General features: G+C 37.6%; 3 protein-coding genes and 1 pseudogene across 5 annotated transcripts; 1 reads left to right on the plus strand and 3 right to left on the minus strand.

Annotated features, from left to right (window-relative positions):
- Positions 1–835: 835 nt before the first annotated feature.
- Positions 836–2,285, minus strand: LOC111792764 (UPF0496 protein At4g34320). Its single transcript, XM_023674343.2, has one exon. It carries the CDS (start codon positions 1,951–1,953, stop codon positions 901–903), a length of 1,053 nt encoding a protein of 350 aa, XP_023530111.2. The 5' UTR covers positions 1,954–2,285; the 3' UTR covers positions 836–900.
- Positions 2,286–7,776: 5,491 nt separating this feature from the next.
- Positions 7,777–8,793, minus strand: LOC111792726 (adenylate isopentenyltransferase 5, chloroplastic pseudogene; annotated as a pseudogene).
- Positions 8,794–16,388: 7,595 nt separating this feature from the next.
- Positions 16,389–20,137, plus strand: LOC111792785 (NEDD8-conjugating enzyme Ubc12). Of its 2 annotated transcripts, XM_087123605.1 has the most exons (7): positions 16,389–16,576; positions 16,695–16,774; positions 17,725–17,848; positions 18,539–18,647; positions 18,949–19,027; positions 19,113–19,229; positions 19,615–20,137. In XM_087123605.1, the coding sequence occupies exons 3-7, from the start codon at positions 17,740–17,742 to the stop codon at positions 19,750–19,752; spliced, it is 552 nt and encodes a 183-aa protein (XP_086979731.1). In that variant the 5' UTR covers positions 16,389–16,576; positions 16,695–16,774; positions 17,725–17,739; the 3' UTR covers positions 19,753–20,137. The 2 variants fall into 2 exon arrangements, with proteins under 2 accessions (XP_086979731.1, XP_023530137.1); XM_023674369.2 differs by lacking the exon at positions 16,695–16,774 and having other exon boundaries at positions 16,393–16,576.
- Positions 20,138–21,041: 904 nt separating this feature from the next.
- On the minus strand, positions 21,042–23,153 carry LOC111792777 (deSI-like protein At4g17486). Of its 2 annotated transcripts, XM_023674360.2 has the most exons (4): positions 22,792–23,151; positions 22,455–22,675; positions 22,064–22,351; positions 21,043–21,593 (listed from the first exon to the last, which is right to left on the minus strand). In XM_023674360.2, the coding sequence occupies exons 2-4, from the start codon at positions 22,660–22,662 to the stop codon at positions 21,349–21,351; spliced, it is 741 nt and encodes a 246-aa protein (XP_023530128.2). In that variant the 5' UTR covers positions 22,663–22,675; positions 22,792–23,151; the 3' UTR covers positions 21,043–21,348. The 2 variants fall into 2 exon arrangements, with proteins under 2 accessions (XP_086979108.1, XP_023530128.2); XM_087122982.1 differs by having other exon boundaries at positions 21,042–21,593; positions 22,455–23,153.
- Positions 23,154–26,222: the final 3,069 nt, after the last annotated feature.

Raw genomic sequence — 26,222 nt, forward strand, 5'->3', positions numbered from 1 at the left:
TCAATCTCCAAGGTTCTATTGTCAGCAAGATACACCTTCTCCAAAATTTTCTGATTTAAAATTTCGAAACAATTTCTTACTTGTAGATGAGTGAAACGATGCACCTGAATCCAAAACCCAAGATTCAGTCGGGCTGTCCACACTAAGAACTAGAACATCGTCTTCTGTTGAATTTACAAAATCATCATCATCTCTAGATTTGCGATTCTACGTTCTCTCTAGTTTTTACATATTCTATAACATCTTCAATAAATTCAATGTTGTCTTCTCCTTGACAATGTTGAATGCCACGTTCCTAGATAATGTCAATTAGATCAATGCTAAAGCTTGCCGATCCTTGAGCTTCCACTACTTCATGGTCATGTATCCAGCTACATCCCCGACAGAGGTTCATGAAGATCTTTCTAGTACAGATAATCTCCAATCTACATCTTCCAGAAACCAAAATCAAATCCATCAAACTTCTCAATTCCAATCTTTGAACTTTCCATCTTTACCGATCGCGATGAATCTTTGCTTAGCTCTAATACCAGTTATTAGAATCGCACAACAACACACGATCTAGATGAACACAAAGAATAAGAGAGAAAATACAAAAAAGAATATTTAGCTAAAAGTTTATATTGATGACTTCAAATACATACATACAATAATTTAACCGAATGCATGAAAGTACGTTTTCAAATCTACCGAAAGGTATATATGGTTCATAATTTTAGCCGATATAATCATTTACTATATATAACTAACTATCTACCATATATATCTCTATCCACGAAAGAATATATACAGAATTTGAAGCATAAATCTCTAAAACAATAAGTGAACACCAAAGTTTTCCAATTTTAAAATGAAATAATGTATTGAATTCAGACCAATATTTACCAAAACATGAAATAGTTACATAGGATGTGTTATGATCCTTTGTAAAACCACTGTCCTAGCCCTTCTGATATCTCTGCTGCATGTATCAGCCTGTACCCCCAAGTCCTCCACGTTCTTCATGAACTTCCCCAATGTCTTCTTCATCTCTTCCACCCCAAGCTTCACGCCATCTTCCTCCTCTTCCATCACTAAACCTGATTCCATCTCCACTCTCAGCTTCTCAATAAGCACTCTTATGTTCTCCATGTCTTTAATGGCTACATATGTTCCCACTTGCATTGAGCTCATCACCTCCTTTTGCCCCCTCACTGCCGCCTCGTAGTTCTTCCATAGCGAGTCGATCCATTTCCCCATCGACCCCACCGGAATCGACGAAGCTGCTGCCATCGCTGCTGCAACCGGCGGAGCAGCCACCGCAGAAGCCACAATTGAGCATATCAAAACAGTGGCAAAAGTGGCTACAAAGATTATGTTAGACACCTTCCTCCAAGTACTCAATGACTTGAGCTTCTTGTCAAGCTTGTTCTTCCTGATTTGCAGTTTCTCAAGCAATCCAATTTGTTGCCTAAAAACAGAGTTGAATATTTGGAAGAACTCATCTGTAAAAGGGTCACCAATAGCCTTGAAATTCTTCAACTCTTGTAGAGTTTTGACATATCCATTTCCACCTTCAAACTGTTGAATCGCCATTGAAACAAGAAGATGGCTATCACGAGCTCTTTTCAAACACTTCTCTAGCTCAGTACAGAAATCCAAAGACTGCAAACTATTCTCAAAATACTCCTCAACCAATTCAAACAACTCATGATTCTTCCATATATCTTTCTTGCAACCCAAAATTACCTTCACAACTTCTTGATTCATTTCCAACAAACACTCTGTAATTTCTTTAAGAGAATCAAAGGAAAGCGCTCTAACCTCAACGCCAACGGCGATTGTGTTGATGGCTTGATGGGTTCGAGATTGGAGCATGGAATCGAACGATTGTAGATCGGTATCGGCCTTGCAAGCCGCCTCATAAGAACTCAGCTCTGTTTTGTAAGCCCTTTTGGTCATATGGGCTCCCATAGGTGCTCAATGGAGGGTTTGGAGGGAAATTGAGAGAAATGTTGGAAGATTTCAAAAGGGTTTTGAGAAAATTGAGAAAGGAAGAAGACCCAGAAAGGGATTGGAGAATGGAAAGCGATTGAGAGAGAAATCGATGAAGAAATAGAGGAGGGTTTTGGTTAAATAAGGACGCGGAAACACAGAAACTTGTTCAATCCACACGGAAAGTGTTCCTTAGAGCATAACACTTTCAAAATTTAAAGACGGAGAATTGAGAGGCAAGAAAAGAGATTTTCAAAAGCGAGAGATAAGGGGAGGCAGAAGCTTCTTGTGCTTAAACAAGTAGCCGCAAGCAAAGCAACCAAACCAAGCCAAATGTGGTTATATTATGAGAGAGAGAGAGACTCCATTTTTGGGTCCCACTGTGGAGACTCTTTCCCTAATGCCCAATATGAAAAGAGATTGGAGATTCCATTCAAAATTAGGGTCTTTTTATAGGTCACATAAAGGATTAACGATAGGGACGGGTAACGATGGCTCTAATGGGTGGTTTTGCTAGAATAGACGATAAACGAGGTCACTATCTTAGTAAAGGAGGCGGAGTAGGCTAGTGACATTGAGAAGCTCAACAAACCCTTGAAATAGCAAAAGCTAACTTGAGTAAAGCTAAGGGGAAGAGACAAACAATCTAGGCAGATTTAGCTCTCAGACGAACTAAGACACGAGCAGAGGCTATCAATAGCGTACTTAGTTGATCTGTCTAAATAATTAAGTGAAATAGAATACTCTTTTTATATACTTTATAGGATGTTTTTTAATACATACTATGTTGTCAACGAGTAATAGATTTAAATTATGATATTAAACTTTGGGATACATTTTTATTAATGTTTTTATCTAAATGATTAGTATGTTAATTTTTTTTTTTTAATTTTCGTAAAATAAAGAAATGTGAGGGAAATAAAAGGGTGTAATGAAGGATGGAAACGGCAGAAGAAAGTGTAATAATTAATTAATTACCTTTTCGCTTTCAACCAAGTTAATCGCTTTCTCCTCACGTCAGTCTGTGGCGCGTGCTCTCCACGCGTTCCCATTCAGTTAAATGCCCTGATTCTCGGGGATGTTAACGTCACCCATCACCTACTCCCTACGTCATCCCAAGCACACGTATATATTACACATATATGTGTATACACACATACATATACATATACATATACATATATGTATATGTATATGTATGTGTATATGTATATGTATATGTATGTGTGTATACACATAAGAGTGCACAAATTGTCCTATCAATTCGAACATTGTCACAATCAAACACGTAAAGAGTAGAGAATTTTTAAAAATATAACCCAATTTTTAAAGTTTTATAAAATTAAAACTATACCCGTATAAATTAAATTCAAATCTAAATGACTAAGAAGGTTTGTTTGCTCATTTTTTCGATTCAATTTTAATGACATTCCTTATTTCTTTTGTAGAAATTTGAGAGAAATTAGAGCAAGTTAAGAGCGTTTTTAATGTATAAAAAGATCACCAACATGTGTTATTAGTAGCTATTTGGATCGCTAAGTAAAGCCTCCACTCGAGCTAGCAGTAACCAAAGCATGTTTAAATAATAGTATGCTTTAAGTATGGTTTTACCAACTGAAATGCCAATGAGTAGAATTTATGATAAATTCAGTAATTATGATTTACTTATTAGTTTATTAACGGAGTAAAACCTGAGTTTTATAGAAGTTTAATTGCGTATTCTATGATTTGTATGTTGTATAATTATACGATTGTGGTACTATGAGAAGATTATCAGTCAATCCTTAATGTGAGACTTGTCAAGACTTGTCACTAGTGATGGAGACCGGCAACGTATATGAATCAATTAGTGCAGTACGTACACTATATGGGTGTGGTTAGAGAGTCTTCGGTTATTTCTTAATTGTGATCTTGTCAAAGCAGGACAAAGGACCCCATAGAGTCGACATACACTATAACGATCCTAAATTTTCACATATCTAGAGTCGCCACTAACGTCTCATGCTCATCTCTAACGCAGAATAAAAATCTAAGAATGCTCATCTTTATTAGCGGAAAAATTTAAAACTTTAGAATACATTTAAACATTGGAAAACACTGCCGGAGTTACGTGTTTCAAACATCGTGCTGGAGTTCAAAAGATAAAATAAAACGATTACAAATTAATTAATATAAATGAATGAAATGCAAACGCCCTATCCTAACCAAGACTAGGAATTTTAAATATGCAACTATCCTATGCACGTGCCACAGTCTCTGATCACGATGCCACCGTCAACCATACATGGGAGCCTTGCCTTTACCTGAAAAACAATATGGCACACGGCCTGAGTATTTCTACTCAGTAAGTGACCCCACTATAGGGGCCATGCTAATGCAAACACATGCAATCATGAATAGGGACCTATCTCTAATCATCTTAGGGGTGGCCTCCAGTCTCGGACAAATTGGATGAGTAGTACTTCCCTACACACGACTCACACGTGCGAGTGTGAGTCCCAGGGTGCTCGCACACCCCCTGGACCCTCTGGTCAAGCTAATCTGTAGCGACGTCCGGAGGTCAGCGAAACCCCATAGTGTCATGCGCCTCATGAACACCCTCATCTGTGTGCTTTCGCACCTGTGCGCATTCGCGCTCATCATAAGGTGCGCGTCCGCACTCATCATCTCTAGGGGAAGTAGCCTATGCTTATGAACATACAAAATGCATGAGGTCCCTCTAAATCCATCGTAATGTCTCTTCTGACACAACCCTCTAGTCTCATCTCTTTGTTACTCTAGGTAACGCATACTCGTGGATATTTATATTAATATCATTTTCATGCTCTTAGGGTTGTGTCCTATGTCGATCTAACGACATGATGCAATATGGCACTCATCATCATCTAGCATGCTCAATATGGAAAACATCATCATATTAAGGTAAAAATCATGCAATCATCATGCTCATCATAATGCCACAACGTGCGTCAAACATATCAAGCGTCACTCAACAAAATATGTATATACTGCACATATCATCGAGCATCATAATCCACACATCATCATAACTCATACAATTTATTTAGCCTATCCTATAGTAAGGCCACTTACTTGGTTGGCCTTGGCCGAAGTACTCCCTAAATAGTTAAACGTAAGCTCCCGTTCCGTGAGAGCTGCTTCCTACGTCGCCGGGGTTTGTTTCCTATCACACCGTTCACCATTTTCCGTTAGTATTTCACAATTAATTTACCTATAATTTAATAAATGTGAAATACGGCTCTAAAACGGCCTCGGATACCTTAATCGGGGCCGAAAACAGATCCGGGAGGGTCGGAACAGTAGAAATCGGGCTGAAAATAGGTGAGCCGAGCCAAACAGCCGTTGGAAGCCGCTGGAACGTCGCCGGAGGGAGCCCGAGCCGTTTGCGCCGAGACGAGCCGAGGGACCGCCTGCGCCGCTATGTGACACGTGGCAGCAGTAGAACGAGCCACGTCACGCGGTAGCGTCGGGTCGAAGCGCGGGTCGCAGTCCGGTTCGGGTCGTGGTCCGGGTCGGGGGCTGCAGAGGCTACTGGGCCAAGACTACAGTTGGGCCTCGGCTTATTGGGCTGGGCCGAAAGTTTTTTTTGGGTTGCAGGGCGGCTCGATTGGACCGTGGGTCTGGTCTCGGGTTAGTTCAATTGAACCGTAACTTCTGGGGCTGGTATGAGGTTTGGGCCGCTGTAGTTGGGCTGGGCCGAAGGTAGAGGCCGAGGAAAGAATGGGCTGACCCTCTCGGGTTCTGGGTTCGGGTTGACTCGGATCCGTGGGTCTCGTCTTCCTTACTCGACTTCAGCCAATTTTTCGACGAGCTTTCTCTCTCTCCTTCCCGCGGCATTTTCGTTGCCGATTTCGGTCCTCTATCTTCCTCTTCCTCTTTATTTGTCGTCCTTCTTTCTCTTCTGGAAGTCTTGCGGCCTAAAGGTTCCTAAAACCATAGATCTATGAACGATTAGGAAAAATCCAATTTTTCGACCTCGGTTACCGACGACGGCATTTACGAAGAAGCACAGAACGCACCTTGAGTTATCGTGCTTTTGTTAGGGACCCTTCCCGTGGTGGTAACAAGTCGTTTGGTGTCGGTTTGAGGGTGGTTTGAGGGTTCGTTGGAGAAACTGGACACTCGCCGATTTTTTTTCCGAAATCTCTTTCTCTCTCTCTCTCGTAGTTTCTGTCTTTTCTCTCTTTGCAGGTATCCTGATGGTGTTGGGTGTCGTGGGCTGAGGGCTGGGCGTGCTGTGGCCGTCGTTTCACGTGGGTTCCGCGAAACTCGGCGGTCGCCGGAAAACTCGCAGGTTTTCCAGTGACTGAGTTTTTATTTTTTTATTTTATTTTATTTTTTTGTTTTCTCATTTTCTCGTTTTCCTTTTTATTTATTTATTTATTTATTTATTTATTATATATATATATATATATATATATATATTTTTTTTTTTTTTTTTTTTCTTTCTTTCCCGGGTCGTTACATACACGAGGGTTGCTCCCTCTTGTGTTACATTCACATTGTGAGGCTATTTGGGCTAGGCCGACTACCCTAGTAGTTATCTATCACAGAGAACAAACTCCACGATAAGAGTTGGAAATACGATAACACACTAAGACTAGAACACAATTATCTAGATACCCTAAATTTAGCTACATCTTAGTCTAGTTAGCAAGCTCTAAAAGACTGGCAAAAGAGAGAGCTTTGATGGGCTAATGTAGAAAAGTTAGAAGTTGGCCCGTTGACATGTTAAAGTAATCAAATATAGAATAGTAGAGCCTAAACCTAGTCTAGGCAAGCGTAAACATAGTCTTATGGCGTTTGAGTAGGAGTAGGAGCTCCTAGAGACTCGAGGTTGATTGTACATCAAGCAGTTGATCAATGTGAAACGTTGGATCAACAATAGATGTTTCATTAAACTTTCAAACTAGAACCCAAATAAAAAAGACACAAGATGGACTGAGGCTTTTGGACTTAAGTTATCCCTATACAGCTCTCGCTCTAAGACCATCCTTGTCTCCGTTCAGCATCTAGTTGTTACTTAAAAAACATGTAAAAACTAGAATGAGTATAAAATACTCAGGAAGCAACCTACTTGCAGACTCTGGATCGTGTACATGATATGTATCACACTCTAAACCATAAAATTATAACCTATGCTTTAACTTTTAGCCAACCATGTGGGTTGAATCCATGGCGAGTACCCAGCCTACTCGGTGGCTCTAATCGAATCATAATATCTTGTAGCTAAATACCACATAACTTTATTCATAGACTATCTTAAAACAACTATGAAGTTTTCTGGCTCAGAAAACTTTCTCAAGGGTTGCTAACCCTCTACTTCTTGCGTTCTCTGGTTCTAACCCTATCGGGGTCCATCAGTTGTTCGCCTACCTACTACATGTGCGTTCATGTTTTACAGGGATCAAGAACACGAAAAACAAGAGAGAGAAATGCAAGAAAAAATATACGTGGTAAAACTCTACGAAGATTAAAGAATTATATTGACCGTTTATTATTTGCAAATATTTTGTATGATATTTATCCTTCCATTAGGGTTTAACATAGCTATCGTATTTACCACAGTACACAAATATCTTGTATTCATTTATTGTTGTTTCCATTTTCTTTGTAATTTATTTGATTCTATAAATGATCGTAAACAGAGAATTTCACCGCCATTTAGATACAGTGGTATAAAAAGGTTTCCTTAAAATTTCGTGAGCAAGTGTGTTAGAAACACGAGAAATGCCACGGAATCATATACATGATTTCATTTCGTAGTTGACGTGACATAACTATACAATTAAAATTAACGTTAACCAAAGTGATATTAATAAGCTTATAATGCATGAAGAAGTAATACCCTCCGCCAATGCAATATCTTCAAACCCCAATCCAGTTCACCATCAAGCCTACACCCACAGCCACCAACGCAGACAACACCCCAATTCTCATCCTCTTCTTCATATTTGTTTTCGACCAATTTTCCTCGAGGAAGTCCCCGACGATCGCTATGCTCGGTTTCACAATCGCATTCATCCACTCATTCGCCGCCTCTTCTCCGCTCTTCTCGAACACTGCCGTGGCGTCGACTTCGTGTAATTTCCACCCAAGCTCGTCTCGTAGCCGATGAAGTTTTTGAAATTGACATAATGCGAGTTTGCATGTATTGTCCTTAATTTCTTGAATCGCCAATTTAAGTAAATCATCTTTATACAATTGTTCGCCGTTTTTCTCCGCTTTGAAGTACTTATCCAACTCCGGAGCACCGATCGCACGACGGATTCCACGGCTATAGTCGGCGTTAGGAACGAACATCTCTCGAGCCTCGTCTACCAGCCCTCCTTCCACCATCTGATCGACTCGTTTTGCAATGTACTTATAAAGAACGGGAAGCAAAACAACAACCCAAATAAAGCAACAATCGAATCTCGAACGGAAATTCGTATTCGGATTCTCAACCAATGCTTCAATATAGTTATTCGATCCTCCGACAATGATTGGAAGACGTCCGCGTCCGATAATCTCGTAAATTGACCCTTCGACATAGCGACAGTAGTCATCCACCGTCAAATCCGCCTCGGGATCCTCAATTACGCCGAGGAGATGGTGAGGAACGCCGTGGCATTCCGAGTCAGTGATCTTGTTGGTGATTATGTCAAGGCCTTTGTAAAACTGAATCTTGTCGGAGTTGATGATCTCCGACGGGAAGTAAGCGGCCAGGTTGACGGAGAGTTTTGATTTTCCAGAAGCAGTACAGCCCATAACGAACACGACTTTGTGCTTCTTGTCCCCCATGTTCTCCATTCTCCCTTAAATATTAACAAAATAACAAAAAAAATTAATTAATTATTCATCCAAAGTATTATCACGTATGCATGTAACGCATGCATGGAATTCGTAAAATAAAATGAAAATTATATTAAAAAATATTAGAGAATCAAACAACAACAACAAAGAACAAGAGAGAAACCTTAAAATTTGAGACAGAACTCTAAACGATGTCTCGTAGTTGATGTGAAATGAATCCATAATAATAAATTCTACTTTAAATAATAAACATTTACTCGTTTTTGTTTGTTGGATTATTTGTGTTTTTTTAGTAATTACCAAAAAATAATAAATTCCAACCAATCAACACGAAAAATACCGAAATGCATGAAATGTGGATTATTGAATATTTGTCGAACATACATAAAAACCCGTATTTCATCCAACAAATTTCAACGTTTTGTAACCGAACATTTTTGTTCACATATGGTAACATAATAAATGAAGATTAATTAAGACTATACTATTAGTTTGTTGCGAATAAATTAATTAAATGTGAAGTTATGTGAGTCACCGGAAAAATTAAATTTGTTTGATTGAGAAGAAGAACATATCTTTACAAAAGATAAAGGAATTGCACAGGGTGTGGTACTTACCCTATCAACTTGGATACTTAATTTTGGTAGAATACTTTTGTGTAGGTCGTTACAAACTTCAAAGGACAAGTAAAGACAATCTCATAAATAAGATATAATGTCGACTAAGGCCAACCAAGTACCAAGTAAGTGGCTTTACTATCGGCATGGTTATATTTGATGTTGACACGTGTCCCGTGGTTCTGCATGTGTCATATACTTGATATGTGTGAATTGTTTATAAATTGATATGATTATAATATGATATGTATATGTTATGATATGTGAATTGTATGATAACAAATGATAACAGTTATGGTACGATGTGTTCAACGATATGTTTGAGATGCGATAAACATAATGTAACGATAGGACTAAGATTTGTTCATAAAACAATATGAAATGTTTAGGAAACGATATGGCCAGGAAATGTTTACAAAACGGTTAGGATATGGGAACGATGTATGTGTGTGTATATATATATATATATATGTATAATGTAATATAATATGATAATTATATGATATATGTTATGGTACGATAGGTTTGATGAATTGATGTAGCTATGATAAGATATGTTGAAGGCACGCCCGGGATATGCTATGTGACTGTTATGATTTACAATATGATATGATAGGTGCATGATGTGGATTGTTATGTCTTAAAATATGGAAATGTTATGATATGATATATATGTGACATGAATGATATGATTGACATGCAAAACGACGAACTAGCATGAGATACAACTCCGACATACGCATGCAAGATACGATAAATGATATGATAAACGATATGAGAAATGATATGATAATTTGATAGGATATGAAGGAAGACACTAGCGAGGTTTTATTAAATGATAATAAAAATGAAAAAAAATGTTGGGACCTCTTGCATTATTGTGTGCTCAGTGCTCATGCTTTGGGATATCTCTTATTCTTCACGATAGTATGGACACGTATGCTATGAGGCAGGAGAACGATCATTATGTTATCATAATGCTGTCGTGATGGTCGTTATTCCTAACGGGTGTCCGACATCAACAACTACCAAAGAATGCTCGCCTGACCAAAAAGGGGGCTCAGGAGGTGTGCGAACTGACTGGTGGGTCCATACTCCACGTGTGGACCATGTGTAAGAAAATTAAGTACACATCCCAATTGCCCGTTAGGATGGCAGCCGTAGGAAAATAGACTATTATGATAGGTCCCATTCACAGAATTGTATGTGTCTGCATTTAACCCCAATAGTGGGGTCACTTATTGAGTATTTCCTAAAATACTCAAGTCACGTGTTACTTTTATTTCAGGTAAAGGCAAGACATTCGTGTATGGTTGACGACGGTATTGCAATTCGAGACCATGACACATGCATAAGGAAGCCGCATTTATTTATTTTTAGACTTAGGCTAGAATAGGATGTTTTTCATTTAAATGTTTGTTTATTTCATTTAGTTTATTGTTGTATCGTTTGAAAGATGTTTTGGAACACGTGAGTCCATGACTATGTTTTAATATGAAGGTTATGTCTTATAAAAAAGTTTAAACGTCTATTTCCTCATAGAAATGATTATGCTATGATGACGGTAGCGACTCTAGGTAAGTAAAAATCTAGGATCGTTACACCCGCACCCCCCTTGGCTCGCTACACGCTCAACACATGACCTAACTCAGTCGTGGCTCATAAAACGGCTCGACTTCGATTGATGTGCCAGCTTGTTCAGCTCAGCTACTCGGCTTAGATGGCTCGAAATAAAAATTATATACCGTTTCTTAAGTTTCCGACCCTTCTAGGTCAGTAAGACCCCCTTTTTATTCAATTTTAGGTAGTTTTAGGACTTATATTGTCATGTTTAGCTAAGTTAAGAAATTAGCATGCCTTAAGTTTATATTGTCATGTTTTTGAAGCAACTATCAAATACACCGTCACTTCAGCTAGGGCCAACCAAGTAAGTGACCATATAATTGGATTTAGATAATTGTATGATGTATGATAGTGCATGCCATAATATTTTTATGCTATGCTTGTATGCTTTATGTTTTGAAATGTGATGGTGTAACGATACACCTTCTGAGGAGAGAGGAGAGAGAGAAAAAAAAAAAAAGAAGGGGGCCCGCCGAAAATCACGAGATTTCGGCGGGATCCACTCAGGCTCCCATAAACCCTAGGAGTGGCCGCCTCCTTTAGGGAGAAGGGAGCGCTAGTGTGGTTTGAAGCAAGAGGAAGCCGACGCGCCACCGGAGAACGGACAAACAACGACGCATCCATCGGCAACAGTAGCCAAGCCCTGCGATTTGGACCGTCGGGACTTTTGGACGAGGAAGATGCAGCGCAGGCGTGGGTCGACACCCAGCATTCCGCGAGACGTCTCAGCCAGCGTGCAGCCTGCGTTCGGACACCACCCCGGAGCCTCGTCCCCTTTGTGGCCCAAACCGGAGGCGCGCCAGAAACCCTGCGCCGGCGGTGTTCGTTGCAGCCATCGGTTTCTGCTCCATCGGAGGCTTCGCGAACCTCCGGCGGCTTCGCGAACCTCCAGCTCGGCTAAGTGCGGCTTGGCGGCTCGACATCCGAATAGTATACCGATTCCTAGGTTTTTGACCCTTCCAGAGCCATTTCCACCCTCGTTTCAACCATCTGAGGTCAGTATAACCCCATTTTTGACAAATAGCTTGCGATAGGGACGTACTTGGTAGCTAGGCACGAGGGATAGTTGTGAAGGCGCTCTAAGTGTATCATGTTGTCTTATAGGAGGTAGTTAGGCGCTGGAGTTAGCGTTGTGGGCGACTTCGGTCAAGGCCAAGGAGGTAAGTAACCTTACTGTTGGCGTTAGTTATGTATGTATGTTGGTGCGTGCCCTGTGGCCCTTGCATGCACCATATGTTGTTGCTGTATGCTAGGTTAGATGTTTCTTGCCGTGAAATGCTATGCATGCTTTGTTTATGTATGTGATTCTTGCAGTGAATTGCTATGTATGCCATGTTTATGAATATGATGTTGTGACGCGTTTTGTCGCCCTGTATGTATGATGAGCTTGGTTGACATGTCATGATTGTAATGAGAACCCCACATGCCATGAATGAGATGACTAGTATGCTAGGATATGCTTGCTCAATGTGGACCCGGTTATGCTATGTTATGCTTGCGTAATGTGGACCCGGTTATGCTATGTAATGCGGCGAGGGGATGGAGCGTCGTATGTGTAATGCCATGGAGGTAAATCTTAAGAACCTCATGCACGCTATGGTTATGTACCTGGGGCACTCCCCTGTTATGCTACTGATGGTATGGATGCGTATATTCGATATCGTGTTCGCCACGATATCATGCAGGCCCTCCTTTGTCCGTGGCGTCCGGTATTGTATGTCATACATACCCGACCAAGCCAGGCCTAGGGAGTTCGCTTGCGAGCTCGCCTGGTGGGCCCACAGTCACACACGTGGGCCATGTGTGGGAAATTACCATGCATCCACCCCCGCCCGGACAAGGCAAGGGCCTAAGGCCATGGGAAGGAATGGAAGACAAACCCCTCTCTCAGCTTCGTTCTTCTAACATTGTGCGGCATGTATGGTAATGATGTGCGACATGTATGGGTATTCGGTGTGACATGTATGTGTGTTGCGTGCGTCATGTATGTGTATCGTGTGCGACATGTAGATGTATTGTGTGCGACTGCTTGTATCCGAATGTATGAATATATGCTTAACCCCAACAGTGGGGCGACTTACTGGGTATTTTATATAATACTCAAGCCACGTGCTACCAATATTTTCAGGAAAGGGCAAGGCTCCCATGTACGGGTGACGGTGGATGATGCGAAGGGCCATGAAAATCTTGAGGAGAGTTTGTAGTGTCGTAGGCCCCTGTTGGATTCTTTTGGGTTCTTAGTTTTGCAAATTGTTTCCTCTAGTTCTCTGTTGATTACTTCTAGGCTAGGTTGTCGCAATTGTTTTCCTAGGTATGAACTGCTTAAATTGATGAATGCATTTTCGTTATTGAGACTGTCCCATGTGAACTCTTGTCCTGTTGATTTGACGAGTATAAGGTAACGTCGCTAATTAAGGTAGAGAAAATTAGGGGCGTTACAGATGTTGTACTATGTATGCAATGTGATATTCATTCCATTATGTTATGACTAAAATGAAATGCTAGGAAAGAAAGGTTACATTATGTCATTTAAAGATAATGTAATGGATTATGTGCATGTATGGAATATGCCGTGAATTATATGAGAAAAGAAATGATGTTAATGCTATGTTTTGAATATAAATATGAGGACCTCATATATGTATTTGTGTCATGTGCATCGGAATATTTCCCCTTTACGTTAGTATGGACGCGTACCTTTCCTTTTATGTTATGTGTCATGTGCTTCGATATTTATGTTCGTCATGATATCATGCGAGCATTTTCTTTTCTGTGGCGTTTGACGACGTGTAATGCGTTAAGCCAGACCATGCCAAGCCCAGAGGGTATGTACACGAGCTTGCTTGGTGGGTCAATGTGCGCATACGTGGGTCATGTGTGGGGAAGTAACACCTATCCAGCCCTGTCCGAAATTGAAAAGAGTCCAAGGTCATGTGACGGTTTTAAGATATGTCTCAAACATGTTTTGTGTGTGATTGCATTGCTAACTCGAATGACTTACTGAATATTTCTTAAAATACTCAAGTCATGTGCTACTCTCATATTTTTCAGATAAAAGTAAAGCTCACATTCACCTATGATAGTGAACCCTCGGAAAGCTATGGAAGTAATGATAGGTCATGATAGGACACTAGAAAGCATGATAGGTTTTTTTTTTTTTTTTTAATGTAATGTATGATAGGTTTAATTTCATATTTTGAATTGAATACGTAACTCCATGACTTTATTTTTTTAAAAAAAAAATATTTATTATCAACTTCCGCATATATGATTAAGTATATATAGTAGGGGTGCTACATTTCATCTTTTTACACGTGTTTCAATCAAATCAGACATGTACATGAAGGGAAAAATAGCTTATACCATTTTAGTTTCGATATCTAATAGTCACTCATATAATTTTTTATAAGTTTTAAAATTAGTTTTTTTTTAACTCATTTTTTCTTTATTAAATTTTGGTGTCTTTTCTTACCTAAAAATTATTATTATTGTGAAACCAATTTTGATTAAGAAACTAACTTCAAATAATGGAGACCAAAATGATATATTAACTATAAAATAATACAAATTTCAAAGTGGAAACTTCTTTTATTATCAATTATAATTATGAATAACATCTTGGATGGTAGATTACTATCAATAATTTAGATTAATTGTTTTTTTTTTCTGAAAAATTAAGTCTTTAAATACTTGGTCTTTGCTTATTTTATTTTTTATTTGTATATATATTTTCAAAAACTAAGTCAAAGTTTTAAAAATTAAAAAAACTGTTTTCAAAATTTTATTTTTATTATTAAAATTTATTTTAAAATTTAAATATTTTCTTTAAAAAAATGAAATTTATGGTAGAAAAATGACAAAATAATAATAATAATAATAATTTAAAAATAGAAAACAAAAGTCAGATAATTATTAAACAAAACTCTTAATCAACACGTCTCCCATCAAAATTTCTAATTTGATAGTTATATTAGAAATGAAAAAAAAAATGGATAGAAGATTGAAAAAAAAAAAAAAAAACTATTTTAGTGTTCGATCAAATCAACCCATCAACCACCCAATTCAACTTAACTCGACTAATTCAACCTAACTCGATTAGTGCAATCTACTCTAAATGCAAGCACCCGACCCATTATCTCCAGCTTGGCCCAGACTCAAACAAACAAGCCATCAGCTCATGCTCACCCTAGTCACATGAACGTGTGCCCCATTACTCAAGCTTAAGCTAAAACAAGCGCACAACCCAAGCATCTCCCAAGCCGTCTAGTGCATGTGACTTCGTCAATTGGTTCTCCAAGCCACAGTTCGTCGTCAACTTAGCTCAGTTGCCTCCCCTGTTCGTGTTTTCGAGTCATTTTCGGCTTTTCCCTTAGCTTGACTTAGCATAACGATTCTAATTGGCATTAGAGTCAAGTTGGATCAATTAAAGAGATTAGATGAAGTTGGTATTTTGATTATGTTTAACTAAGATGCCGTGGAATGTCATAGGTGGAACCAAACCTCAATAAGCAGAATCAAACTAACATTGATTCAAAGAATTTAGTTATTTCGGGTTAGGCCAACATGTGAATGAGATTATTGTTGGAATGTCTTTGGACTAAGGTGGATGGATGGACGGTATGATGTATAATTAACATTTAATTTGTGAATTATTTACTTGTTATTACTTGAAATTTTATATGTTTATGAACGGTTGAATACTTCTAATTTCATTGACTCGTGTATATTATGATACCATGATTACGTTATGCCCTATAAGACACTTGATTAACTATATATAATAAGTATGATTACTTGCAATTTGTGGACTACTCATATTAACGGTTAAATAAATATTTATAATACACTTGATTAAAATTATTTTAATAATTTCACTTAATAAAAATAAATTAACTAATAATAATTTCAATAACAATCCATTTTTTAATTTAATTTATTCTAAATATTTAATTATAATAAATCAATAATAATTTTTTAAATAATATTTAATTTATTTTAACAAAAAAATATTAAATAATAAATTAGTTATTTAGTTTAATTTATTTTAACAATAGTTAATTATCTAGATAATATAATAAATTTTTAGAAAATATTCAATAATATTTTTCAGATAATAATGGTAGGGGTGCAGAACGACAAACGTGAGTCACGAAACAGGAGATAGCTTCCCTTTACTCTGGTCCCTCCTCCACAGAAACGACGCAATGCCACAGTGAGTCGACCGAGCTGTCACTCACCATACCTACGTGGCGCTTTCTGATAGGCTACCTGGAAGGAAGGTGAAGTAAAGTTTTTGACGTGGTGTGGATGACGCCGGTCCTCAGTGGAAGCTCGAAAGCGAAGGGATCCGAATTTGGCCCTGGAAAGCGTACGACGATAATTTCACAGAGAGAGAGAGAGAGAGAGAGAGTGAGAGAGAGAGAGAGAGAGCTCTGAATCAAACCCATCTTCCTCCGTTCTCTCCCACTTTCTACACGCTTTCTTTCTTCCAACCTCTGCTTCAGCTTTATCCTTTCGAGAATTGGTGTCTACTCGTTCGAATCCAGGCAAGCTTTAGTCTCCTCTCTGTTCTTTTGTTTTCTTTCTGCTGCGATCGGCTCCATTTCTGTTTCAGCTTGCTTTCATTTTCTTTTTCATTCTCGATTGATTGATTGATTGATCCAGGGTTGGAGCTTCATTGATTTTGTGTTAGTGTTTTATGCGTGTCGAATGAAGCGTATCTTGATTACGCCTTGCATCATTAGGTATTGCTGCGTTGTTATGAGAACCTAATTGCTTTGTTTTTTTTTTTTAATTGATTTTTTTTTTTTTTTTTTGTGATTTTTTATGGTGTTGGATAATGTTCTATGCGGATGTTTCTGATTTTTGTTTTCATTGCTTTGATCGCTCTACTCTTCTGCGTCGTCTATTTGACGATTGGAAAGTAATTAACGAGTTTACGCTTTGTCCTCTTCTGTTCTGTTCTGTTTGTTTGTTTTGTAATTGAGTTTGCTAGCACATGGCGCTGGATATCTAGTATTTGCTATCCCGATCAGTTATTGTGATCCAGTTGATTCTTGATTCGATGGCTATGCAACGACGTACTAGGAATAGATGTGGCATGCTGGCTGGAAAATGCGTGGAAATTTTTCTAGGGAACTTTGGGGTTTGTTTTAGCAATTGTTAATGCAATATTCTTCTTTATTTTAGGAATGTCGATTTTGCTTCTTCCACGGTGTTATTGTCATTCATAACTGATTTGAATGTTGTTAGACCTCAAGTCTTTGCTGTTTCGATTTACGGTTTTTGAAATGGCAACCGATGATACATTTTTGTAATCTGCAGTGTTGTAATTTGATTTGTGTTGTTATATGGTACAGTTGAATTTATTGTTAATAACCACCCTGTACTGTCTTTGCTATTCAAATTTACTGCCCTTGAAGTGGCAGTTAAGAAGAAAAAAACGTTTTATCATCTGCAGTCTTATAATTTGATTGAGATTAGTGTAAATATTTAGTTGTTGGGTCTTGATATATATATATATATATATATATATATATATATATATATATATATATAGGAATTCTACTACTCAATTGGCTGAATTTATTATTCTCAATTTTATCCAGTACCCATGTCTTCTACTTTTTGACAAAAAGCTTTTTGGAATACTTTGATCTGGCAGTGCTCCAAATTTGATATCCTATTTATACAGTACCCTGCAGGAACGATGATTAAGCTTTTTAAAGTGAAGGAAAAGCAGAGAGAGATCGCAAAAAACGCCGATGGAAAACCTCCTGTCAAGAAGCAATCTGCAGGAGAATTGCGTCTTCAAAAAGGTAGAGCCTAGTTACTTCATTTTCATTTTCATCTTCTGTGAACAACTTTTGCCTTGAAGCCATAAGTTCTGTGGTTTGTAGATTGTTAATGTTAGTTATGCTTTTGCTAGAGCTATTTTTCGGAAAACCTGTTTGGTTTGTTGTATTTATTGCATCCATAGTCTTCACTAATGTTCGGATCAGGTTTGTTTTATGGATTTTCTTAATTTTAAATATGATATTGCATGCAAGGCCATGAAGACATAGATCATCTTTTGGTCCAGTCCCAGCTATCCTCATTCCTGGTGAAACTTCTATTTTAAATCTCCTATCAGTCTAGAATTCTGAATGAGTTTAGAGATATCCTTGAGCGGGCCGTATCTTGTGTCATAATGCAGTCAAAGCTCTGGTTTCTTCATAGCTTCATCTTGACGTACAATCTAGAAGTTTTTTATTTATTATTATTATTATTATCCTTTTTTTTAACTATTTTAGTTTAGTAGTTTATGTATTAAAGAAAACTGGAATATCTTTTTTAACCTATGTGGCTTTGAGCGTAAGATGCTTTTTATCTTCTTGAGTTTTGCTTTCTTTCCTTAGTGATATGTCTCTTATCCCATGTATGTAGATATAAATATGATATAAACATTAATCAATTTTCCATTCACTACGGAATAATATGGCTATGTGCTTGTGTTGTTTTAATTGTAGATATCAGTGAACTGAACCTGCCAAAAACGTGTAGTATATCCTTTCCTAATGGCAAGGATGAGTTGATGAACTTTGAGGTCACTATTCATCCTGATGAAGGATATTATCTGTAAGTAGTCTCTTGAAAATATTGTTTTTCAATTTAGTTGCAATATATGCTTCTTAAGTTGAAATGTACGTGTAAGACATCACACTTCCCGAATCTCAGACATGGATGGATGTCATATCATTTCCATCAATGAGGTATCAATAGAACTTAGGTTCAAATGCATTTAAGCTGTGTATTGAAAAATTGCTTTTTTCAGGGTTTAATCATCATTTCTTTGTTAAGATATTTGTTCCTCCCTTCCACCCAGAGTAGCTGTTCCCTTGTAATGAACATTAAAAGTCCCTTGATTTTGTGTTAACAGAGGTGGTACATTTCTCTTCTCTTTCCAAGTTTCCCCTGTCTACCCTCACGAGCCACCAAAAGTGAAGTGCAAGACAAAGGTAACTATGCTGATCTTGTTCATTTACTTTTGTGTTTTTTAATTATTCTGAAAGTAGGCTTATAGCTAACATGTGTGACTTGCAGGTGTATCATCCTAATATCGACTTGGAAGGAAATGTTTGTCTCAATATTTTAAGAGAGGACTGGAAGCCCGTTCTGAATATCAACACTATAATATACGGATTATTTCATCTTTTCACGGTATTTATGATTGTACTAATTATATGCCTTCAAAATTAGGCTTAAAATCTATTAAAGTATTCAATTTTCATACTTATTTGTTTTAGTCCCTAAGTTTTCAATTGCTTTGTTTTAATCCTTACACGTCTTCAATCGTTTTGTTCTAATTCTTTAACTTTGCATTAATTATGTCCAAGAAAGTGAACTTATTTTGGAACCTAATGTGAAACTCGCTGCTTCAAACATTTATCTATGTAAATGTTTACTCATAAGACTAAAATGGGTTTTATAGGAAGTTTAGGAACTGAAATAAAATATTACCAAAATGGAATAAGAACAAGTTCAAAGAATAAAATAAATTTGAACCTTGAAGTTCCTAACTTTTTATTTTTTTCCATTTTTGCAGCAACCAAATCATGAAGACCCTCTCAACCACGATGCCGCTGCTGTTTTGAGGGATAACCCAAAGATGTTCGAATCCAATGTGCGAAGAGCCATGGCTGGAGGTTACGTGGGGCACACTTTCTTCACACGTTGCATGTAGATTCTACATGAATTGTAAAGCACCAGATACATTATTCGAAAGCACGGACTCGGCAAGGTTGTCGAACTTCTGTGGTAAGACGACGTGTTTAGAGGACTTTCTGATCATCATCGACGCAGCATGAAGTCGTTAGTGATGCAGGTGGAACTTTGTTGTGTGTTTGCAGTATTGGTTTCAAATGGAAGTTGGATTGGGAACTGAAACTCTTATCTGTGTATGTATTTCCTCTAATTTATGTTTAAAGACAGATTGCTCGAAGTATAAGGTATGTTTTTGGAGCCTCCCTTCTTTTTCTTTATCAGAGTCTCTACAACTGTGGATGTAAATTTACTGAACGGAATCACTATGATTTATTTCCTTATATATTTCAAGTTTGTAAAACAAATCTCTGTTAGTTTCACTGTTTTTTTGTCATCATCACGAGATTGGAAAGCTTTTATCATCTTTTATCTTTATTTTGTCAAACCCTTTATCTCAATGGCCACTCCGATCGTGTTGCTCCAATGATTGTGTAATTGAAAAGCTTTTTGGGCCAAGTGACAGAAATCTCAGGGAACCATTTAGTTAAATGGGAGGTAAAATTTAGTTCTTATCAAACTAAAGCTCTCACAAATAATGTCTATGGTGAGAAGATTTTATCGAACTATAGAGATTATTTACAAGTTTTAAGTTTTATCGAGTCATTTTAGCAAGATATTAGCAAATTTCGACCCTTAAGCCGAAACTAATACTGGAAGTAACACAAAACAGGGAAAGACTGCATATGAATTGAGAGATACTGTGATGTCTCACATTGGTTGGGAAGGAGCACAAACCACCACATGAAACAGGGAAAGATTGCATATGAACTGAGAGATACCGTGATGTCTCACATTGGTTAGGAAGAAGCACAAACTACCGTTTATAAGGGTTATAAGAGTGTGGAAACCTTCCCCTCTTAGGTTGGTTGGGGAGGAGCACAAACCACCCTTTATAAGGGTTGTGGAAACCTTCCCCTCTTAGGTTGGTTGGGGAGGAGCACAAACCACCCTTTATAAGGGTTATAAGGGTGTGGAAACCTTCCCCTAGGAGACCACCATTTATAAGGATTATAAGGGTAAACCTTCCCCTCTTAGGTTGGTTGGGGAGGAGCACAAACCACCATTTATAAGGGTTATAAAGGTGTGGAAACCTTCCCCTAGGAGACCACCATTTATAAAGATTATAAGGGTGTGGAAACCTTCCCCTAGTGGGAAGCCTGATTATAAGGGTGTGGAAACCTTCCCCTAGTGGGAAGCCTGATAGGGAAAGCCCAAAGAAGACAATATCTGCTAACTGTGGATCTGGGCCGTTACAAATACATAAATAGATTCTTTCTTTTCCCCCAAAGACAAACTTTATAATAAAACCAGAAGAAGCTAAATATACAAGAAAAAATGATTGTGCAGTCTGTTTGAATTACTATGAACTGCTGTGGTGCTACCACATTCACAATGAATACTCTAGAACTTAAGGGAACCAAATATTGCAGCTGCAAATCTTCTCTGCCAAAACGAGGCGAAATCTCTCGCCTGGATCGAAAAAATGGCAGCAAAGAAGCAAGCGGAGTGTTTGTTGTCAGCGTTCCTTCATCGAACGACTTCTCGTCCCTTTGAGCTCCCATGGTGGCAGACAGCCTTTATAGTGAGAGTGAAGAAACAATGAAGACATTGAAACTTCCCGTTGATGCATTGAAATCGACGTGAAACAACCAAAAGTCGTTCGTAATCGTTTCTTTTCGTTGTCATATCCTTGGAAATTTGAGTCGTGTGGAACAGTTGAAGTCTTGAGAGCCTTGGGGAGCATGCAGTTGCATAGATATCCTGCAACATAGAACGTAAACAGTGATTCTCAAGAATGAAAGGCATTAGACGCAGCATATCAGTTCAAAATAAAAAATGAATCTTCTTTGTATACATTTTAAAACTTGAAGGAAGGCTGAAAGGAAAGCCCAAAGAGTACAATATCTATTAGTGGTAGGCTTGGACTTATACAAATGGTATAAGAGTCAGAGACCGAGTAGTATGCTAGTGAGGACTTTGTGCCCTCAATGGGGTGGATTGTGAGATCCCACATTTTCTTATAAGGGTGTGGAAACCAAACCTTTCCCTAGTAGACGCAGAAGCCTCTAATCTCTCCCTAGAACGAAGCATTCTATATAAATGCGTAAACCTCTCCCTAGTAGACATGGAGACCTTCTTTTCCTAGTAGACGCGTTTTAAATCCTTGAAGGAAGCCAAGCCACGCGTAGGAAAAGCTAAAGAAGAGAGAAGGGAAAGCTATGTTGAGTTACCTATTCTGGCAAGCCGATTCACCCATTTGGGTATGTGTTTCCCAGTGAGCTTGTAGCAAATATCCTCACAAAAATGGTTGCAGTTCTTAACAATCAAATGGTACATATCGCCATTGTAATTGGCAGAATTACGCTCCATGAACTCTCGAAATTGAACAGGATCCAAGCAAGTGGTACCCATCAAAATTGACTTCCTAAACTTAAACCCCGGACAACATCGAGGCTCAACCTCAAACACACCACTCGTCGGATACTCATGAGCTCCAAACGCATATTCCACACCATGAACTGTAAGAGCACATAAAAACCACACACACAATCAGGAACAACAACAACAACAACAACAATCATTCATTGAAACAATACACAATTCAAGAACAACCCAACAAACCTTGAATCCCAGAATGATATATGCCAACCCCTGCCCAGTAAACACACCCATTCACAGTCGTCAAGTCATACACATTCAGATAAACTGGAGTGTTTCCTGGACCATATCTCGATGCCCTTTTCGAAAAGATGCAAAAGTGAGAGCCCGATTCCCCCCTCAAATGGAGAGGTATCATACAATTCCATCCCTTCTCTGATATATACTTCATGTAGTTTCAATCTCTACAATAAGGACTCAAATTTTTACACACATTCATGAAAAACAATGGCTGAATCAAGAGCTAAACATCACAAACATCCCAGAAATGAGATCTATTTACAGAGCAGAGAAACCAAACCTTGGAACAGAGGGCAGCCGGTTTCCGGTGACCGGAAGTGGGAGAGAGGCAATATAAATGAAGAAGAAATTTGCCTTTGGTTTAGAAAAAAGATGGGTTTTGCATTTTGGTAAGAAGCATTAATGGGCAGAGGCCATTTATGTTTTTTCCGGCGAGAGAGAGCGGCGGAGAGCGGAAATGGAAGGCGGAAAGGTGGGAGAGAAGGAGAAGAGGGCGGAGAGAAATGGGAAATGGTGGTGTGTGATGGACGAGAGTGAAAGGCAAGAAAGGAAATGAGAGGAAAAAGAGGAAAACGAAGAAAGAGAAGAAAAGAATGTCTGAGAAATTGGGAACTAAATAAAAGATGGAAACTTTGAAACGAAACTCTGTCTCTTCTTCCATTTCACAGTTTGACTGCCTCACTTTTTGAAGTGAATGAATTTCATCAAATTTCCCTTTCCAATTCTTTACTCTCCATTTTGTTCATTTATTCATTTACTTTTAGGACAGAGCGTATTAATAAATTGAGCTATGTTCATGTTGCTTTTGTTACGAACGATCTTATTGTTCTAATTATTAAATTTTGATTATGTTGATAGTTTAAAAAGAAAAAAAGAGGAGGATGAGGATGGAGAAAGAGATGTGCAATTCTCTGTTTTGTTCAAACTCAGAATTTAAAAGATGAAAATTCACATGCTTTTCCTTTTTTTCTCTTTTCTTTTTCTTAATATTTTATTTATTTTTTACAGATATATTAATTTAATTTAATATTGTGTACGTTGTTAGGCTTCTCGAATAATTTGGGAACCAATTTAAAAATTTAGATAAATGAGATTGGGGATGAGATTATATTTCTGGTCTCTGTACTTTGTTTTTAATATATTGTAATATTTAAATTGAAGTTAAACTGTTTTAATTGTTAAAGACTAAATGGTAATATTAAATTTTGAATTCCTAAAAATTATGATTAATTAAGATTTTTTAATTTTAAAATTATAATTTTTGAAAAGAATAATAAACGCCGAAATTCAAACGGAACTCATTCCACTAAAATAAATGAAATTTTTTGTATTAATAGAAATTGAGATAGATGGTGGGTGTTGGAGGATGAAAGTCTCACATCCGCTAATTTAGGGAATGTTCATGTGTTTATAATTAAAGAATACTATCTCCATTGGTTTGAGGCCTTTTGGGAAGTCTTGTAAAACCATGAGAGCTTATGCTCAAAGCGGACAATATCATACCATTGTGGAGAGTCGTGCTCATCTAATCGGGTACCCATACAATCATACTCAATTCTCGAGATCTTCTATAATGTGGAGGGAAAATAAATTGATGAACAAAATTATATTTTAACATATAGTCCACTCACTGTTTATGGTGTACCAATCCATCCCTTAGCCCATTTAACATATTGGGCCACTCACTATTTAGGACTTTTCACATATTTCTTGAGCCCATACCCGCAAGCCCACATTCGTAAGCCCAATTTCACATAGCCCGCATCCACAAGCCCACAAGCCCACATCCATCCTTAAACACCACCACAAGCTATTTGTAATCCCATAGTTTGTGTAACCCCATATTTTTCATATATCTACTACTATTTCCACTAAGACTTAACACCTCATTGGACCAAGAAAAGAAAGAATGAATCTTGGACAAAAACGGTCACCGAACTTGCCAATGACTCGTAAACATTGTGCATGAACTCGATTTTTATCGAGTATTCGAGATGAATTGTATTGTATATGCTATAATCCTAAAGAAATTGGCTGAAGCAAATCAAGTCTTTAATTTTTTAGTAGATCTCGAAAACAAGTTTGACAAACCCTTATTTGAGTAGAAAAAGGCAGATGAAGCCTTATGCTTGACAAACCATCTAGTCTAAATGCATCGACTTTTGTTGTAATTAAAGATATAAATAACGGATGAGACAATCAATGGAAGAGTAACAAAGACAACTTATGTGTGCCCCACTGGAAAAAACCACTACACCTAAAAGAAGAGTTGTTGGAAGTTGAACGAAATTGTGATTTGGGAACAAACGAAAAATCATCAAATTTAAACATAGAAATAAAAAATGTAAATTGAATACGAATTATACCTTCAAACATTGTCCTTTACCAGAAGATGTTAGATGAACACGACTCTCCACAATGGTATGATATTGTCCACCTTGAGTGTAAGCTCTCGTGGCTTTGCTTTGGGCTTCCCAAAAGGCCTCATCCCAATGGAGTTAGTATTCCTCACTTATAAACCCATGATCATTCCCTAAATTAGTCTATGTGTGGGACTTCCATCATCCAACAAAGAGAATTCTGAATTCTCTAGAGAGAAAGTGTGGAATCCATCATTATAATGGTTCTATTCATCGATAGTTTGGTAGATTTTTGTCAAATCTAGAATAATATATTTGAATATCTAATATGTTAAATATGATATTTTATTTAAATCATATTTAAACATTATAAGAGTGACTAACCCGGGTAAAGTCACGTGCCAGCTCCACATGTCGGCATGTGAGGTGTGTGATGAGTAAGTTGTTTTTTTCTTGTATGACTTTATTGGTAAAAACTTCTTTCGAGGAATGGGCCAGACCGGGTCATTTCTCGAGAACAATAGCTGAATTATATGAAGCCAGTAAGCAAACAGCGAGTCCATGGTATTTGAACCCGACTAGCCAAAAGCCTGCAAAACTTTAACCTCAGATTCTGCATCCCTCTCTCCTGTGGTATGCCATCACAATTTGGTCAATTTTCGATCTAATTTTGAAATCCTATTTTCTCGATTTAGGATCAACTTAAAGAATTTTAAAAAATTAAGTGCTTCAAACAAGCCGAAATTGATCAAGCTCTACTAATAGAAGCAAATTTAAAATTATTATGTTAGGACATTTCCAAGTAAACCGAACATCTATGGATCACAAACTTTTTTTTTCTTTTAAGTTGTAGGTTTAACTCTAACTCGATCCATCCAATCACTCAATTTTAACTTTCGATTTCTTCGTTAAAGTTGTTTTATGAAATTATATGGACAAAAATGAAGCTTAATATGCACTATGGAGGAAGAATTTTTGCATGACCAGTCGCTAGCTTACCCAAAAAAAGATATAATCTTATCTATCTTATTTATTCACTTATTTATTTTGGTATTTACTTTTTAAGTTGGATTTTTATTATTCTCTTATGTAGTTTTTAGGATGGAATATTCTTGCTCCTATTTAATTTTTAAGATGTGTGTAACTATTGGAAGTTATCTATAAATAAACTATAGTCCCCTTAAAGTTTTATATCCTCATATTATGATATATATATATATATTCCTCCTCACTTTTTTTTTTCTTCATGTTCTTCGTTTAAAATTGATTGTATAAGTTGTGCAATTCGAACCCGGTAAAAACCATATATGTGGGTTTTGATGTTGCGATTGATGGGTTGAGGTTTGGGTAA

Source organism: Cucurbita pepo, chromosome 4 (genome assembly GCF_057944985.1).
Source record: "Cucurbita pepo subsp. pepo isolate OVF chromosome 4, ASM5794498v1, whole genome shotgun sequence".
Classification (NCBI taxonomy): Eukaryota; Viridiplantae; Streptophyta; class Magnoliopsida; order Cucurbitales; family Cucurbitaceae; genus Cucurbita; species Cucurbita pepo.

Coding starts and splice junctions, on each gene's coding strand:
- LOC111792764 (XM_023674343.2), bottom strand. CDS start 1,953: ATGGGAGCCCATATGACCAAAAGGGCTTACAAAACAGAGCTGAGTTCT.
- LOC111792785 (XM_087123605.1), top strand. CDS start 17,740: ATGATTAAGCTTTTTAAAGTGAAGGAAAAGCAGAGAGAGATCGCAAAA. Junction 18,648..18,948: donor CCTGATGAAGGATATTATCT/GTAAGTAGTCTC, acceptor TTGTGTTAACAG/AGGTGGTACATTTCTCTTCT. Junction 19,230..19,614: donor GATTATTTCATCTTTTCACG/GTATTTATGATT, acceptor CCATTTTTGCAG/CAACCAAATCATGAAGACCC.
- LOC111792777 (XM_087122982.1), bottom strand. CDS start 22,662: ATGAAGTATATATCAGAGAAGGGATGGAATTGTATGATACCTCTCCAT. Junction 22,352..22,454: donor ATATCATTCTGGGATTCAAG/GTTTGTTGGGTT, acceptor GTGCTCTTACAG/TTCATGGTGTGGAATATGCG. Junction 21,594..22,063: donor GAATCGGCTTGCCAGAATAG/GTAACTCAACAT, acceptor TCTATGTTGCAG/GATATCTATGCAACTGCATG.